Source organism: Phyllobates terribilis, unplaced genomic scaffold, assembly GCF_046119375.1.
Source record: "Phyllobates terribilis strain yellow unplaced genomic scaffold, ASM4611937v1 Scaffold_12__6_contigs__length_324123572, whole genome shotgun sequence".
Taxonomy (NCBI): Eukaryota; Metazoa; Chordata; class Amphibia; order Anura; family Dendrobatidae; genus Phyllobates; species Phyllobates terribilis.
In genome coordinates, this window is record NW_027362772.1 from 207702233 (window position 1) to 207721014 (window position 18782).

Genomic DNA, 18782 nt, shown 5'->3' on the forward strand with positions numbered 1-18782 from the left:
AAGATTTATATTTTAACAGGAGGGTATTCTTTTCTGGCATCAATTACAAATTTGTACTTAACTTTTTACTTCAGGTTGTCATGAGAGAAATCCAATTATTGCGTTCAAAACGGAAAGTTTTGGAAATGGCTATATCCACTTGACTCCGTTTTCATTCCCTGCCTTTCTGCACCCCTTTTTCCTACCTCTCTACACTCCATTCCCCACCTTTCTACGCCCCATTTTCCCACCTCTCTACACTCCATTCTCTGCCTTTCTGTGCCCCCTTTTCAGACCTCTCTACACTCCATTCCCTGCCTTTCTATGCCCCCTTTTCAAACCTCTCTAAACTTCATTCCCCTCCTTTCTGCACACCCTTTTCCCACCTCTCTACACTCCATTCCCCACCTTTCTACGCCCCCTTTTCAGACCTCTCTACACTCCATTCCCTGCCTTTCTGCACCCCCTTTTTGGACTTATCTACACTCCATTCGCTGCCTTTCTATCCCTCTTTTCAGATCTCTCTAAACTCCATTCCCCACCTTTCTCTGCGCTATTTTCCCACCTCTCTACACTCCATTCCCCATCTTTCTCTGCACCCTTTTCAGACCTCTCAACACTCCATTCCCCACCTTTCTGTGCCCCCTTTTCCCACCTCTCTACACTCCATTCCCCACCTTTCTACGCCTCCTTTTCCCAACTCTCTACACTCCATTCTCTGCCTTTCTGTGCCCCCTTTTCAGACCTCTCTACACTCCATTCCCCGTCTTTCTATGCCCCCTTTTCAAACCTCTCTAAACTTCATTCCCCTTTTTTCTGCGCACCCTTTTCCCACCTCTCTACACTCCATTCCCCACCTTTCTACGCCCCCTTTTCAGACCTCTCTACACTCCATTCCCCGTCCTTCTGCACCCCATTTTCCCTCCTCTCTACACTCCATTCCCCGCCTTTCTGTGCCCCCTTTTCCCACCTCTCTACACTCCATTCCCCGCCTTTCTGTGCCCCCTTTTCTGACCTCTCTACACTCCATTTCCCACCTTTCTATGCCCCCTTTTCAAACCTCTCTACACTCCATTCCCCGTCTTTCTATGCCCCCTTTTCAGACCTCTCTACATTCCATTCCCCACATTTCTATGCCCCCTTTTCAGACCTCTCTACACACCATTGTCCGCCTTTCTGCACCACCTTTTCCCACCTCTCTACATTCCATTCCTCACCTTCCTATGCCCCCTTTTCAGACCTCTCTACACTCCATTCCCTGCCTTTCTCCACCCCCTTTTTAGACTTATCTACACTCCATTCCCTGCCTTCCTATGCCTCCTTTTCAGACCTCTCTATACTCCATTCCCTGCATTTCTGCACCCCCTTTTTAGACTTGTCTACATTCCATTCCCTGCCTTTCTATGCCCTCTTTTCAGACCTTGCTACACTCCATTCCCTGCCTTTCTATCCCTCTTTTCAGACCTCTCTACATTCCATTCCCCACCTTTCTGTGCACCATTTTCCCACCTTTCTACACTCCATTCCCCATCTTTCTCTGCACCCTTTTCAGATCTCTCTACACTCTATTCCCCACCTTTCTGTACCCCCTTTTCCCACCTCTCTAAACTCCATTCCCCGCCTTTCTGTGCCCCCTTTTCCCATCTCTCTACACTCCATTCCCCACCTTTCTGTGCCCCCTTTTCCCACCTCTCTACACTCCATTCCCCAACGTTCTGTGACCCCTTCTCCCACCTCTCTACACTCCATTTCCCACCTTTCTGTGCCCCCCTTTTCCCACTTCTCTGCACTCCATTCCCTGCCTTTCTGTGTCCCCTTTTCAGACCTCTCTTTACGCTCCATTCTCTGCCTTTCTGTGCCCCCTTTTCCCACCTCTCTACACCCCATTTCCTGCTTTTCTGTGCCCCCTTTTCCCACCTCTCTATACTCCATTCTCTGCCTTTCTGTACCCCCTTTTCAGACCTCTCTATGCTCCATTCCCCATTTTTCTATGCCCCCTTTTCAAACCTCTCTACACTCAATTCCCCATCTTTCTATGCCCCCTTTTCAGACCTCTCTACACTCCATTCCCCGCATTTCTATGCCCCCTTTTCAGACCTCCCTACACGCCATTGCCCGACCTTCTGCACCCCCTTTTCCCTCCTCTCTGCACTCCTTTCCCTGCCTTTCTGTGCCCCCTTTTCAGACCTCTCTACACTCCATTACCCGCCCTTCTGCACCCCCTTTTCGCACTGCTCTGCATTCTATTGCTCGCCTTCCTATGCCCCCTTTTCAGACCTCTCTACACTCCATTCCCTGCCTTTCTGCACCCCCTTTTTAGACTTATCTACACTCCATTCCCTGCCTTCCTATTCCCTTTTTTCAGACCTCTCTACACTCCATTCCCTGCTTTTTTGCACCCCCTTTTCAGACCTCTCTACTCTCCATTCCCTGCCTTTCTGTACCCCCTTTTTAGACCTATCTACACTCCATTCCCTGCCTTTCTATGCCCTCTTTTCAGACCTCTCTACACTCCATTCCCCACCTTTCTGTGCCCCCTTTTCAGACCTCTCTACACTCCATTCCCCAACTTTCTGTGCCCCCTTTTCCCACCTCTCTACACTACATTCCCCACCTTTCTGTGCCCCCTTTTCCCACCTCTCTACACTCCATTCCCCACCCTTTTGCACCCCCTTTTCCCTCCTCTCTACAATCCATTCCCCGCCTTTCTGTGCCCCCTTTTCAGACCTCTCTACACTCCATTGCCCTACTTTCTGTGCCCCCTTTTCCCACCTCTCTACACTACATTCCCCACCTTTCTGTGCCCCCTTTTCCCACCGCTCTACACTCCATTCCCCATCTTTCTGCACCCCCTTTTTCCACCTCTCTACACTCCATTCTCCACCTTTCTGTGCCCTCTTTTCTGACCTCTCTACACTCCATTCCCCGCCTTTCTGTGCCCCCTTTTCCCACCTCTCTATACTCCATTACCCGCCTTTCTGTGCCCCTTTTTCAGAACTCTCTACACTCCATTCCCCACCCTTTTGCACCCCCTTTTCCCTCCTCTCTACACTCCATTCCCCGCCTTTCTGTGCCCCCTTTTCAGACCTCTCTACACTCCATTCTCTGCCTTATCTACACTCCATTCCTAGCCTTTCTATGCCCCCTTTTCAGACCTCTCTACACTCCATTCCCTGCCTTTCTATCCACCTTTTCAGACCTCTCTACACTCCATTCCCCTCCTTTCTGTGCCCCCTTTTCCCACCTCTCTACACTCCGTTCCCCGCCTTTCTATGCCCCCTTTTCAGACCTCTCTACATTCTGTAGCATCGGCGTCTCTGCACCCTGACAGGCAGAGAAGCCGTCCCCCTTACCGCCGTGCTCCTGGCCCGACGTTTTCCGGCTCTCCTGCTGCTGCTGGCGCACGCAGCTTCCCGGGCACTGTGCTTAAAGGGGCCGCGCGCACCGTCCTAAGGAGTCCCCGGCCAATGGCCGGAGGACTTCTCATATAAAAGGCACCTCCTCCAAAATGGAGGTGTCCGTGCAAGGTTGTAGCTCTGTGTTCTAACTCTGCTTCAGCCCTCAGGTCCCGCTGCTAGCCTGACTACCATTCCGCCAGCCTGACTACCAGTCCAGTCCGCCAGCCTGACAACCAGTCCAGTCCGCCAGCCTGACTATCAGTTCTGCCCGACAGTCTGCTTACGGCCCAAAATCCACCAGTCTGTCTATGGGCCAGGCTTGCCTGCCCGGAGAACGTACCAGTTACCTGCCGTGCCTACCAGCCAGCCTACCTGGAGGCTCCTGCTTGTTACCTGCCGTGACTATCAGCCAGCCTACCTGGAGGCTCCTGCCAGTTACCCGTGGTGTCTGCCAGTCCGTCTACCTGGATCACCTGTCAGCCTGCCTGCTGTGCTCATCTGCTGTACCGGTCAGTCCCTGCCTTCTGACCCATGGGAGTCACCTGCTCTCATACAAGGACTGGTCCAGAGTAGCACCTGGTCCCTCTGCTCGGTCCTTCCATGGTTCACGGAGTCGATTGAGCTGCCGTGCGACCTTCGTCAGTCCGAGTTGATACCTGGTTACACCCATCTTGTCCCTCCTTGCACCGCAGCACAGAGGTTCCACCACTCAGATCCATAACAGTTTGCACATGCCATGGAACCCGGTGGCCCCCAGGCTCCTTCGCTTGCTGACCTGTACCAGGAGGTTTCTCATCAGAGATCCCAACAGGAAACCATCCTGACCTACCTGCGGTTTGTCAACTCTCGCCTGGACACGCTGTCCGTCCCACCTGTGTCCGCCTTGAGCCGAGCGGCACCCGCTCCGGTGGCGCCTCTGCCTACCAGTGCCGTGGCATCCAGCTCTGGACCCCGGCTCTCTGCGCCTCCTCGTTTTGGGGGTGACACCTTTTTATGTCGGGGTTTTCTGAACCAGTGCACGCTGCACTTTGAACTACTGGCACATCAGTTTCCCTCTGACCTGGCCAAGGTGACGTTCATCATGTCTCACCTCACCGGGGAAGCATTGGCATGGCTAAACCCACTATGGGAGAGAGGGGATCCCCTGGTGTCCGAACTTCGGGCTTTCCTCACTGCCTTCCGGAAGGTCTTCGGTGAGGCCGGACGAAGGACTTCTACTGCCTCCTCATTGCTCCGTCTCCACCAAGGGAGTCTCACCGTGGGCCAGTATGCCATACAGTTCCGTACCCTCGCATCTGAGCTTGCCTGGAACAACGAGGCCCTGGTGTCCACCTTCTGGGAGAGTCTTTCTGGACGAATCAAGGACGAGCTAGCCGGTCGGGACATTCCTACCACCCTGGATGACCTGGTGTCACTAGCTACCCGGATTGACATCCGTTTCCTGGAACGAGCTAAGGAGACTACCCGGGAGAGAAGATTTCCTCGTCTTGCTCCTGTTTTCCAGAAACCTGCCTCCCAACCAGCAACTCTCCGGGCACGCTAGCCCGAACCCATGCAGATCGACCAGACCAAGATGGTCAAGTCTCGCCAAGATACACGCCGAGCCGAGGGGAGCTGTTTCTACTGTGGTAGTAAGGAGCATCTGATCCATTCCTGTCCGGTGAAGCCGGGAAACTCAAGTGTCTAGGACCACTCGGAGAGGTCATCCTAGGCAAGAGTAAATCCTCTCCGTCCTTGACTCTATCCGTTTGTGTTTCCTGTGGAGAGACCTGCTTCTTTGAAACCGCCCACCTGGATTCCAGAGCCGCTGGGAATCTCATTTCTCAGTCCCTTGTAGAGAAGTATCAGATTCCCACCAAACCCCTGGCTGAACCATTGGCAGTCGCTTCCGTGGATGGAAGACTCCTTCCGGTGACCATCTTGCTCGTCACTGAGCCTGTAACCCTTCAGGTGGGAATGCTGCACTCGGAGAGGATCTCCTTCTATGTGTTATCCAGACTCTCTCACTCCCTTTTGCTAGGTCTACCCTGGCTACAGCCTTTTTTCTGACCATGCGTCCCTCCCACTAATTCCTTCTATTCATTCACAGGTGGTTTTAACTAGCTCTACCAGCCCATAGATTGTAGGTTCAAAGCCCAAGCAGAGACATATTGTCCATACAGGCTTACAGCCCAAGAGTGGCATATCCAGTGGTAGCGTAGCGTAGTTACCCATCATACGAAGGTGACCTTGTCGTGGTTGATGGACACACCTAAATTGGCCAAATTATGCGCAAAAAACCTTCATTTTTCAAAGCGACATCAGTCTAGATACAATATTTCTTATATATTCATGTATGGAGTGCCAAAGTTCTTTTTGCAATTTAGATTACTTTTTTCTTCAGAGCACCCAAATATACCAGTGAGCGACCCCTCTCTTTTTTCTATTAATCATTTTTGGGATCCCGCTCCTGGGACATTGCAGCAGGTACGTGTTCACACTATTAGAAGTTTGACAGCCATTTTTCTGACCATGCGTCCCTCCCACTAATTCCTTCTATTCATTCACAGGTGGTTTTAACTAGCTCTACCAGCCCATACATTGTAGGTTCAAAGCCCAAGCAGAGACATATTGTCCATACAGGCTAACAGCCCAAGAGTGGCATATCCAGTGGTAGCGTAGCGTAGTTACCCATCATACGAAGGTGACCTTGTCGTGGTTGATGGGCACACATAAATTGGCCAAATTATGTGCAAAAAACCTTCATTTTTCAAAGTGACATCAGTCTAGATACAATATTTCTTATATATTCATGTATGGAGTGCCGAAGTTCTTTTTGCAATTTAGATTACTTTTTTCTTCAGAGCACCCGAATATACCAGTGAGCGACCCCTCTCTTTTTTCTATTAATCATTTTTGGGATCCCGCTCCTGGAACATTGCAGCAGGTACGTGTTCACACTATTAGAAGTTTGACAGCCTTTTTTCTGACCATGTGTCCCTCCCATTCAGTCACAGGTGGTTTTAACTAGCTCTACCAGCCCATAGATTGTAGGTTAAAAGCCCAAGCAGAGACATATTGTTCATACAGGCTTACAGCCCAAGAGTGGCATATCCAGTTTTAGCGTAGCGTAATTTCCCATCATACAAAAGTGACCTTGTCATGGTTGATGGGCACACATAAATTGGTCAAATTATGTGCAAAAAACCTTCATTTTTCAAAGTGACATCAGTCTAGATACAATATTTCTTATATATTCATGTATGGAGTACCGAAGTTCTTTTTGCAATTTAGATTACTTTTTTCTTCAGAGCACCCGAATAGACCAGTGAGCGACCCCTCTCTTTTTTCTATTAATCATTTTTGGGATCCCGCTCCTGGGACATTGCAGCAGGTACGTGTTCACACTATTAGAAGTTTGACAGCCTTTTTTCTGACCATGTGTCCCTCCCACTAATTCTTTCTATTCATTCACAGGTGGTTTTAACTAGCTCTACCAGCCCATACATTGTAGGTTCAAAGCCCAAGCAGAGACATATTGTCCATACAGGCTTACAGCCCAAGAGTGGCATATCCAGTGGTAGCGTAGCGTAGTTACCCATCATACGAAGGTGACCTTGTCGTGGTTGATGGGCACACATAAATTGGCCAAATTATGCGCAAAAAACCTTCATTTTTCAAAGTGACATCAGTCTAGATACAATATTTCTTATATATTCATGTATGGAGTGCCGAAGTTCTTTTTGCAATTTAGATTACTTTTTTCTTCAGAGCACCCGAATATACCAGTGAGCGACCCCTCTCTTTTTTCTACCCTGGCTACAGAGACATGAACCCGTTCTGAATTGGCGATCCGGTGCGGTGCTCCGTTGGGGACAGGATTGCCATGAGACCTGCTTGGTTCCGGTTCGCCCGGCTCGACCTCCGTCTACTCCGGCTAATTTACCTGGTCTACCGGCACCTTACTGGTCCAATGCAGATGTCTTCGACAAGAAGGAAGCTGAGACACTGCCAACTCATTGGCCACCCCGTGGGCGTATCTACCCCTTGTCGCTGGCCGAAACCCGGGCCATGTCTGAGTATATCGAAGAAAATATGGCTAGGGGATTCATCCAGAAATCTACTTCCCCGGCCGGAGCAGGATTCTTCTTCGTAAAAAAGAAAGACGGTTCACTATGCCCCTGTATCAATTATAGGGGACTCAACCAGATTACTATCAAAAACAAATACCCCCTGCCGCTCATCTCAGAGCTGTTCGACCGCCTTAAAGGCGCGAAGATCTCATGGGGCGTATAACTTGGTCCGGATCCACCAAGGAGACGAGTGGAAGACGGCATTCAATACCCGGGACGGCCACTATGAATACCGTGTGATGCCCTTCGGTCTCTGTAATGCTCCAGCCGTTTTCCAAGAACTAGTTAACGAAATCTTCCGTGACCTCTTATATTCATGCATCGCGGTGTACCTGGATGACATCTTGGTCTTCTCTCCGGATCTACCCACACACCGGAGGGATGTTCGTCAGGTCCTGCTTAGGCTCAGAATCACCTATATGCAAAATTTGGGAAATGCCTCTTCGAGCAGACCTCTCTTCCGTTCCTGGGCTATATTGTCTCTAAGACTGGTCTACGGATGGACCCCGAGAAGGTCTCTGCCGTCTTAAAGTGGCCCCGACCGGAGGGGTTGAAGGCGATTCAGCGATTCCTGGGCTTCGCTAACTATTACCGCCTCTTCATCCCACATTTCTCTTCCCGGACTGCTCCCAACTCTGCGCTCACCCGTAAGGGAGCAAATCCTAAGGAATGGATGTCTGAAGCGGAGGAGGCCTTCCTCTCCTTAAAACAAGCCTTCTCTTCTGTCCCGGTGCTGCACCGTCCGGATTGCAACAAACAGTTCTTTCTGGAGGTTGATGCTTCCTCTTCCAAGCCGGAGCGGTGCTCACCCAGAAATTTCCGTCCGGGAGAATGGTAACCTGCGGCTTCTTCTCCAAGCTCTTCTCCTCGTCCGAGCGCAACTACTCCATAGGAGACCAAGAACTGCTAGCCATCAAATTGGCGCTAGAGGAGTGGCGTTACCTGCTAGAGGGGCCTCTGCACCCAGTGGTCATCTACACTGACCAAAAAAATCTGGCATATCTACAAAATGCCCAAAGACTTAATCCGCGTCATGCCCGGTAGTCTTTGTTCTTCGCCCATTTCAACTTTACCCTACATTACCGCCCTGCGGACAAGAACGTTAAAGCCGACGCTTTGTCCCGATCCTTCCTGTCTTCCGATCAAGAGGAGGAGCCTATGCATATCATCGATCCCTCCAAAGTAATGAATGTGGCTCCCTTGGACCTGTCTCGTCTCCCACCTGGTAAGACGTTTGTAGCGGTTCTGGATCGTAAGAAGGTTCTTCTCTGGGGTCATTCATCTAAATTAGCCGGCCATGCTGGTCAGAGGAAGACCTTTCTGCTCATTACCCGGCATTACTGGTGGCCTTCCCTGCGTAAGGATGTGGTAGACTTCGTCACGGCCTGTTCATCCTGTGCCCGCAACAAGGTTCCCAGACATCATCCAGCCGGCCGTCTCCTGCCTCTTCCCGTACCTGCTGCCCCGTGGCAACACATTGCTATGGACTTTATTACTGATCGCCCTGTTTCTGCCGGTTGTACTGTCATTTGGGTGGTCGCTGACCGCTTTTCTAAAATGGCCCACTTTATCCCTCTGCCTGGACTCCCGCCTGCATCAGTACTGGCTAAGGACTTCATACATCACATCTTTCGTCTCCACGGTCTACCCCTCCACATTATGCAGATCGAGGGGTCCAGTTCACTTTGTACTTCTGGAGAGCTACGTGTAAGCTGCTGGATGTCTCCCTGGATTTCTCCTCTGCTTATCATCCTCAGTCCAATGGCCAAGTGGAACGTATCTACCAGATCCTTACCAGCTTCCTCCGGCACTTCGTCAATGCTCACCATACCAATTGGGTAGAGCTCCTACCATGGGCCGAGTTCTCCTATAACAGCCATGAGAGCGAATCTTCTTCCAAGTCCCCGTTCTTTGTGGTCTACGGTCAACACCCCCGGATTCCGTTTCCCATCTCCGCTTCAGTGGACAATCCTGCCGCAGAGTCTCTGGTCAGCGAATTTTCCACTATTTGGGAGGACACTGGATCCGCACTTCTTCAATCCTCCGAGCGGATGAAGAGACATGCCGACAAGAGATGTCTGGACCCACCTCAATTCAGTCCTGGAGACAAGGTTTGGCTCTCCTCCAAACATGTTCATCTCAAAATACCCTCCTACAAGCTGGGTCCACAGTTCATTGGTCCATTTGAAGTCCTCAAGCAAATCAATCCAGTGGCCTACAAGTTAAAACTCCCGGCTACCTTACAGATTCCCAACTCCTTCCACGTATCTCTCCTCAAACCGGTTGTTCTTAATTCTTTTTCCGATGATCCAGGTACCTCCCCAGCTCCGGTCTCCGCTGAGGATGTCTATGAGGTAGAGAACATTCTGGCCACCAAGAGGGTAAGAGGAAAAACCTTTTTTCTGGTGGATTGGAAGGGGTTTGACCCAGATGAGAGAACTTGGGAACCCAGAGAGAACATCCACACCCCGCTTCTTCTTAAAAAAATTCTTTCAGGCCTAAATAAGAGGGGGCGTAAAGGGGGGGGGGGTAATGTAGCATCGGCGTCTCTGCCCCGTGACAGGCAGAGACGCCGTCCCCCTTACCACCGCGCTCCTGGCTCGGCGTCTTCCGGCTCTCCTGCTGCTCTGCTGCCGCGTGCGCCATCCTAAGGAGTCCCTGGCCAATGGCCGGAGGACTTCTCATATAAAAGGCACCTCCTCCAAAATAGAGGTACCTGTGCAAGGTTGTAGCTCTGTGTTCTAACTCTGCTTCAGCCCTCAGGTTCCGCTGCTAGCCTGACTACCAATCCAGTCTGCCAGCCTGACTACCAGTCCTGCCCGACATCTGCTTACGGCCCAAACCCGCCAGTCTGTCTATGGGCCGGGCTTGCCTGCCTGGAGAACGTACCAGTTACCTGCCGTGCCTACCAGCCAGCCTACCTGGAGGCTCCTGCTTGTTACCTGCCGTGCCTACCAGCCAGCCTACCTGGAGGCTCCTGCTTGTTACCTGCCGTGCCTACCAGCCAGCCTACCTAGAGGCTCCTGCCAGTTACCCGTGGTGTCTGCCAGTCCGTCTACCCGGATCACCCGTCAGCCTGCCTGCTGTGCTCATCTGCTGTACCGGTCAGTCCCAGCCTTCTGACCCGTGGGAGTCACCTGCTGTCATACAAGGACTGGTCCAGAGTAGAACCTGGTCCCTCTGTTCGGTCCTTCCCTGGTTCACGGAGTCGATTGAGCCGCCGTGCGATCTTGGTCAGTCCGAGTTGATACCTAGTTACGCCCCTCTGGTCCCTCCTTGCACCGTGGCACAGAGGTTCCACCACCCGGATCCGTAACACATTCCACTAAACACCTTTCTCTGCCCCTTTTCAGACCTCTCTTTACACTCCATTCCCTGCATTTCTGTGCCCCCTTTTCCCACCTCTCTACACTCCATTCCCCGCCTTTCTGTGCGCCCCTTTTCCCACCTCTCTACACTCCATTCCCCGCCTTTCTGTGCCCCCTTTTCTGACCTCTCTACACTCCATTTCCCACCTTTCTGTGCCCCCCTTTCCCACCTCTCTACACTCCATTCCCCGCCTTTCTGTGTCCCCCTTTTCAGACCTCTCTTTACACTCCATTCCCCGCCTTCCTGTTCCCCCTTTTCCCACCTCTCTACACTCCATTCCCTGCCTTTCTATGCCCCCTTTTCTCACCTCTCTACACTCCATTCCCCGCCTTTCTGTGCCCCCTTTTTAACACTCCTCTACACTCCTCTCCCTGCCTTCTAACCTTGTAATATCTGGTTTTCATGAGATTTCTGGGAATTTTGGCAGGGCACATGAGATTTAATGACCATTAGGGAAGATCTGGCAAAGATCAAATTTCAAATTTACCAAGTCTTTTTATGGATCCTAGTTTCACCAAATACCTGAATATCATGTGCTGTTAGATGTGTCTTCATCTCTGCTCTCTTCTTTGGTGGAGGAGCTGGTTTATGAGATGGAGGGAGATCTACCCTAAAAGTGACAAAAAATTGCATTACTGACATGTCATGATATATAGATGATATCCATAAGAAAAGGATGGATCGATCTACTGCAAAGAGCAAATATAAAAGCAATCACTCACACTCAAGTCCTGATTGTCCAACTTATATATGTGTGATCTCCCAGTATCAGAATATTGAAAAATGATATAGTATAAGGTCATCAAATGATATAAGTCATGAAAAAACCTTAAAGGTCACAAATTTTATTGAGGATTTCATATCCCTAAACACACCAAAAACAACAAAACAACAAAAAAAGTGCATGTATACCCTATGACAGCCCTGGTAGCCCTGTGTTCTGGGTCTACCTGACAGTGGAGGTTGACACCCAAGTTATCACGATAGTGGCGCCCCCGCTCCTCACGAGCTGTCCATTATGTCCTTATATTGACCTACCTCTAATCATTTAAAATAAGGACATAGAAAAGTTTAAGGGTAATTGAGTAATATGTCTTTGTAAAGACAGGTGTTACTTATCTCTTATTCATTACTGCCTTGCGCGTTTCCCCATTTGCGGTTCATCAGGAGGCCTTGATAGACAGGATGGCTATAGCTGAGGTCAGATGAAGATGCATCGTGACTAGTGTTGAGCGAGCACTAAAATGCTCCGGTGCTCGAAGCTCGGGCCGAGCTCACGGTGATACTTGGGTGCTCGACCCGAGCAACGAGCCCAATGTTAGTCTATGGGAGACCCGAGCATTTTTGCAGCGGCACCCCCGGCAGTCTGTAGAAAGCCTAAAAAGTGCCCAAAATGATAGTGACAGTGCTCAAATGACATGGGGACAGCATAGGGATAGCCCCAGGAAGCATTTCTGACCCCCAGGTCACTGCTGTCAACAACGTGGTCAGAGGTATTAAGCCACTTTTACGGACTCACAATAAAACGTTCAAAAACTAAACTGAAACTGTTTTCCTGTGAAATATGTTAAGGAACATCCTTTCCAGGGTAAAGACTTGTGTATAAGGTAAAATAAATAACCAAAAACAAAAATATTCCTACACACCTTGGGCTATGTTCACAAGTAGCATTTTTTATGCATTTTTGCACTTTTGTATTGCTTTCAACCGTGACAAATGCATTCACCGGGAAATGTCATTTTAACATTTTACAATCTTATCTGCCCATGTGCTGTGTGACTCATGCATACAGTGCTGAAAAGACATGGGAACAGCATGGGGAAGACCCTTGGAAGCATCTCTGACACCCAGGTCACTGCCTAAAAGTGTGCCCATCAGAAGTGATCCTTGCCGCATCAGAAGATGCAGACTTGCAACTATCCCCGTGCAAGTTCTTGTCCCAGGGCAGTGTTCAATTGTACCTCCCCCATTCCTTGCAATGCAAGCGCAAATATGCAGCCAACCACCCACCCACCCGCAGGCTGCAATACTATGCTGCTAGCTTGCACTTGAAATGGGGCCTTTTAGTTTGGAGGAGGCCGAAGCTGGCCACTACCTCATGGCTGCATCGGCGGCGAGGTCTCCATACTCAGTCCCCAGCCCCCACTATTTGTCCCGGGAACCTTCCCCACACTTTTCTTAGCCTGGCCTGCTTTAGGGCAGCATTGGACGAGCCCACCAGACAGCCAGAGACTCCTCCGGTGGGCCCTGGCTTCTCCATCAAGGGAGTTGAGAGTGCCAAGGTGAGGAGCATGATGATGATGATAGAAGTTAGCATCTGCTTTGTTTTCTTGGAATGCAAGCGTAAGTGTGCAGCCTGCCACCCACCCTCAGGCTGCAATACCATACTGCTAGCTTGCTTGCACTTGAAATGAGGCCTTTTAGGCTTGTGGAGGCAGACGCCGGCCACCATGTCATGGCTGCGTCGGCAGCCTGGTATCCATACTCAGTCCCCAGCCGCCCGGCAGCCGGGTGTCCACACTCGATCCCGGTGCGCCTTATACACAAGCGCGCATACCAAAACATTACCTGTGCCCTCCCCAGTGCATTTAGTGGGAAGGACAGCCTATTCCGCTGTAGTGTGTGCATGCCAACCCCCTGTTCATGGCACATGCAAAGATGCCTCCTGCCCTGCACCTGTCGTTGCAGACTTGCAACTATCCCCGTTCAAGTCCTTGTCCCAGGGCAGTGTTCAATTGTACCTCCCCCATTCCTTGCAATGCAAGCGCAAGTATGCAGCCTGCCACCCACCCACCCCCAGGCTGTAATACCATACTGCTTGCTTGCACTTGAAATTGGGCCTTTTAGGCATGTGGAGGCGGAATCCGGCCACCACGTCATGGCTGCGTCAGAGGGGGCGGCCGGGTGTCCATACTCGGTCCCCAGCCACCCATATTTGTCCCGATGCGCCTTATACACAAGCACGCATACCAAAACATTACCTGTGCCCTCCCCAGTGCATTTAGTGGGAAGGACAGCCTAACCACAAACACATGGACAAGTGAATGTGGCCAGGGATGGTCCATCTCATGGACGCCTTCACACTGGGTTAATATTGTGGAAGCCGGGACACAGTTGGACACTGGGATGCAACACGTCCTCCAGACATAGAGGATTGCGGGTCCTGGGTCAATCAGGCTTCAACACAAAGTTCAGAAGGTAGACAGCAGCAGTGGTCGGCCTCCTACACAATGAGTAAATTATTCATGATCATGAAGCCATCCATCTCCTTAGCTTTCTGTTCCTTGGAATGCAAGCGCATGTATGTAGTAGCGACTAGGCCTGAGGTGGTCAGTGTTTTGGCGCATATCCTACCTCCTCCGAGGATTGCTGGATGTTTTCCTGCTACTATCCCAGTTCTATGACTCCCGTTAAAACAAAGCTTCAGGTGGTGAATGATGGATGAAGTGGTGGCAAAGGAGAAAAAGCAGGTGGAACAGGGAACATTCACATCAATATCAGGCCAGTCAACCACACATGTCTTGTAGGATATGTTTCTGCACCAAAAGGAGCAGTTCGGCTACACAGTTAGAGGGCATACAGTGAGTGCAATGCCTACCAAAAATTTCGAGGCACTCCAATGTCCCTTGGAAGTGACATGGAGGTCAGAGGGTCTTAACTAAACCGTTTTTTCCATTTATAGCAACTGGGTCTCCTGTACACTGTTGGCTTAAGCAGTGAATGGAAGGCTTTCCAAAAATTATGAGGTACTGCAATGCCCCTTGAAACAGACGTGGATTACAGCGTACTAAAAACCTTCTACCCATTATTCGGGAGTGGGTCTCCCTTAGTGTTCGCCTATGCATTGAAACGCAAAAGCTGACTAAAATTAGGAGGTAATGCAATGCCCATTGGAAGAGTCGTGGAGGTTAGAGGTAATTACAAACAACATTTCAATGCCCCTTGGAAGAGACGTGGAGGTCACAGTAGCTTAACAAGACGGTTTTAATGCCCCTTGGAAGAGACGTGGAGTTCATAGTGGTTTAACAAGACGGTTTTAATGCCCCTTGGAAGAGACGTGGAGGTCCCAGTGGAATAATAAGACAATATCAATGCCCCTTGGAAGAGTGGTGGAGGTCCCAGTGGAATAAAAAGACTATATCAAAGCCCCTTGGAAGAGTGGTGGAGGTTACAGTGGAATAAAAAGACAATATCAATGCCCCTTGGAAGAGTGGTGGAGGTCACAGTGGAATATAAAGACAATATCAATGGCTCTTGGAAGAGTGGTGGAGGTCGCAGTGGAATAAAAAGGCAATATCAATGCCCCTTGGAAGAGTGGTGGAAGTCCCAGTGGAATAAAAAGACAATATCAATGACCTTCGGAAGAGACGTGGAGGTCACAGTAGCTTAACAAGACGATTTTAATGCCCCTTGGAAGAGACGTTGGAGTTCAGAGTGGTTTAACAACACAGTTTTAATGCCCCTTGGAAGAGACGTGGAGGTCACAGTAGCTTAACAAGACGGTTTTAATGCCCCTTGGAAGAGGCGTGGAGTTAAGAGTGGTTTAACAAGATGGTTTTAATGCCCATTGGAAGAGACGTGGAGGTCCCAGTGGAATAAAAAGACAATATCAATGCCCCTTGGAAGAGTGGTGGAGGTCCCAGTGGAATAAAATGACAATATCAATGCCCCTTGGAAGAGTGGTGGAGGTCGCAGTGGAATAAAAAGACAACATCAATGCCCCTTGGAAGAGTGGTGGAGGTCCCAGTGGAATAAAAAGACAATATCAATGACCCTTGGAAGAGACATGGAGGTCACAGTAGCTTAACAAGATGATTTTAATGCCCCTTAGAAGAGACGTGGAGTTCAGAGTGATTTAATAAGCTGGTTTTAATGCCCCTTGGAAGAGACGTGGAGATCACAGTAGCTTAACAAGATGGTTTTAATGCCCCTTGGAAGAGACGTGGAGGTCACAGTGGAATAAAAAGACAATATCAATGCCCCTTGGAAGAGACGTGGAGGTCCCAGTGGAATAAAAAGACAATATCAATGACCCTTGGAAGAGACGTGGAGGTCACAGTAGCTTAACAAGACAATTTTAATGCCCCTTACAAGAGCCATGCAGTACAGCATATTAAAAACATTATTCCCATTATTGGGGAGTGGGTCTCCCATAGTCTTTGCCTATGCCTTCCAAGCAAAAGCTGCCAAAAAATAGGACGGAGGAACTTGCAATGCCCCTTAAAAGAGCCATGCAGTACAGCATATTAAAAACATTATTCCCATTATTGGGGAGTGGGTCTCCCATAGTCTTTGCCTATGCCTTCCAAGCAAAAGTTGCCAAAAATTAGGACGGAGGGACTTGCAATGCTGGCAACAAGGACCACTGTCACCCTGGTGGTTTAGTAGTGGTGGAGGCTGAGGATAAGGAGAAGAGCAAAAAACAGCTGAAATGAGGAAGCGTATACCCATGTGTGGGTGTGAAGCGGTGCATGGGAATACACCTCCCGAAATAACACAGTGGATTTGACTTTATGTTACTCTGCTGTCAATTGGTGGTGCTGAGAAGTCTGGCCCAATCCAGCCCTTGTTCATTTTGATAAGGGTCAGCTTGTCAGCATTGTCAGTTGACAGGCGAGTGCGCTTATCAGTTATAATTCCCCCAGCGGCACTAAAAACACGCTCCGATAACACGCTAGTGGCAGGGCAAGCCAGGACCTCCAAGGCGTACAGAGCGAGTTCATTCCAAGTGTCCAGCTTGGATACCCAATAATTAAAAGGCACAGAGGAATCACGGAGGATGCTGGTATGGTCGGCAAGGTACTCCCTCACCATCTTTTGAAACTTTCCACTCCTTGTGAGAGTACCCCGCGCCTGCGGTCCTGTAAGCTTGGCGGGTCTCAGAAAACTGTCCCAGAACGTTGACAGTGTTCCCCTGCCTCTGCTGGATTGGAATTGCGTCTCTCTCGCCTGTACGCCTTGGTTGGGCAACGAACTGTGACCTCTGCCGCTAGCGTGTTCAGATGGGAATTTTTTTAACAGTTCTGCAGCAAGGGTCTTCTGGTACTGCCCCATTTTTGTAGACCTCTCCACCTCAGGAATAAGAGAGTGAAAGTTCTCCTTGTAGTGGGGGTCTAAAAGTGTCACCAACCAGTAATGACTGTCACCCAACATTTTGACAATGCGAGGGTCGCGGTTAAGGCAGCGTAACTTAAAGTCAGCCATGCGTGCCAGACTGGTAACGGGCAAGACTTCCGTGTCCTCACCAAGATGACGACTGACCATGCTCTCCTCCTCCTCCTCCTCCTCCCCCCTGTCCTCAGGCCACCCACGCTGAACCGACGGTATGACAATTGTACAGGTACTACCGTCTACAGCGCATGATACCAGCTCCTGTTCTTCCTCCTCCTCCTCCTCTCCCTCATTGTCCCCCAATGCACGTTGGGATGAGATGAGGCTGTGTTTTGTGTAATCGCCCGCTACGGCTACTTGATCCATCTTATCATACTCTGGTTGCAATGCCTCCACTTTAATTCTCTGCAGAGAGCGTTGCAAAAGATAGACAAGTGGGATGCTGACTAGTGTTGAGCCACCCCCGTAGTGTTCGAGTTCGGTTCGGTTCGTTAAACACCCGTATGTTCGCCGAACTGTTCGTTGAACACCTTCGAACACCGTTAAAACCAATGGCAGGCAAACAAAAACACATAGAAACACATAGAAAACACCTTCAAAGGTGTCCAAAAGTTGACAAACTGCTCAGAAACACAACTAACACATGGAAAAGTGACAAGTACATATAGTCATGCGAAAAGAAAAGAGGTGGAGGAGTAAAAGGAGGGGGAGACACAGATATAGGCATGTCATGCCCTTCTAAAACCAAAAAAGTGCCAAGCCGACACGGCCAGTCCGTTCCTGACCGTGCGACCTCCGTGTTTGTGCCAGAGCTGCGGTGTACCCTGATGGCCAGCCCCCCTCTCCCAATACTGGTGCCTGTCCGCTGGTGGGTCGAGCGAGCCCCCCTGCGGTGGAGGCAGGTCTAAGCTTTTTAATTTAAATTGTCTCTCTAATTTGAATGAGTACACTTTAAATCCTTTTACAAGGATCTATTGGAGGGCAAGTCTGATGCCAGCAGCTGCGGGAATTCCAGCTCCAGTAGCGTCCACTAAAGCTGCTGCAGTTAAAAAGCTTTTATAAGGATCGAGCTTGGCGGTCCACCGCAAGGCGTCCTACCGCCTGTACAAGCCCCTGTGCCTTGGGGTGCCTCCTGATGCTCTTCACTGAGTGTCCCGGGGGCCCGAAGCATTTCCTTTGAAAAAATTAAGTGTCCAAACTACAGGTGGTGTAGCTTGCTTAACAGCTGGGATAATCCGCTGACTAGCAGACACTGCTACTAGGCGCAAAGTATTTCCTGGGCTAGATGCAGTTAAAAATTTGTAGATAGATACTCTCGTTGGATGCTGAGAAAGCATTCCATAGAGTCTCCTGGCACGCCATATAGTATTCTCTTAAAAAACTTGGGGTACGGGTCTAGGGGACCCTTTTATAGCCAAAATCACGGCCCTGTATCGCAATACGTCACCTAGGCTGAAGATAAATGAAACATTTTCATCACCTTTCATAATCACCAATAGGACAAGGCAGGGATGTCCTCTGTCAGCTCTCTTATACATCCTAGTGACGGAGCACCTGCTCTAATCAATTCGCCATAACCCCAATATTAGGTGGATTGAGGTGGGAGGCACCGAGTACAAGTGCTCTGCATTTGCTGATGATGTCCTAGTATATATCGCTCAATCACATATATCCATCCCTGCTATTATGGCTGAAATAGATCACTTTGTTACATGGTCAAATTTTAAAATCAATGCAGCGAAGTCTGAGGCCCTCGATGTCTCCCTCCCCAAATCCATACAGGATTCCATCCAGTCCAACTTTCCCTTTGCCT

At 49.9% G+C, this 18782-nt stretch overlaps 1 protein-coding gene across 3 annotated transcripts in view; it reads right to left on the reverse strand.

The window, feature by feature from the left end:
- The window catches only part of NECTIN1 (nectin cell adhesion molecule 1), a 463174-nt gene that overhangs the window by 41917 nt on the left and 402475 nt on the right, over positions 1–18782 (reverse strand). For all 3 annotated transcript variants that reach the window (XM_073656638.1, XM_073656640.1, XM_073656641.1), the window contains exon 7: positions 11381–11468. In XM_073656638.1, the coding sequence (XP_073512739.1) occupies positions 11381–11468 (88 nt within the window). The remainder of the gene's footprint in view (positions 1–11380; positions 11469–18782) is intronic.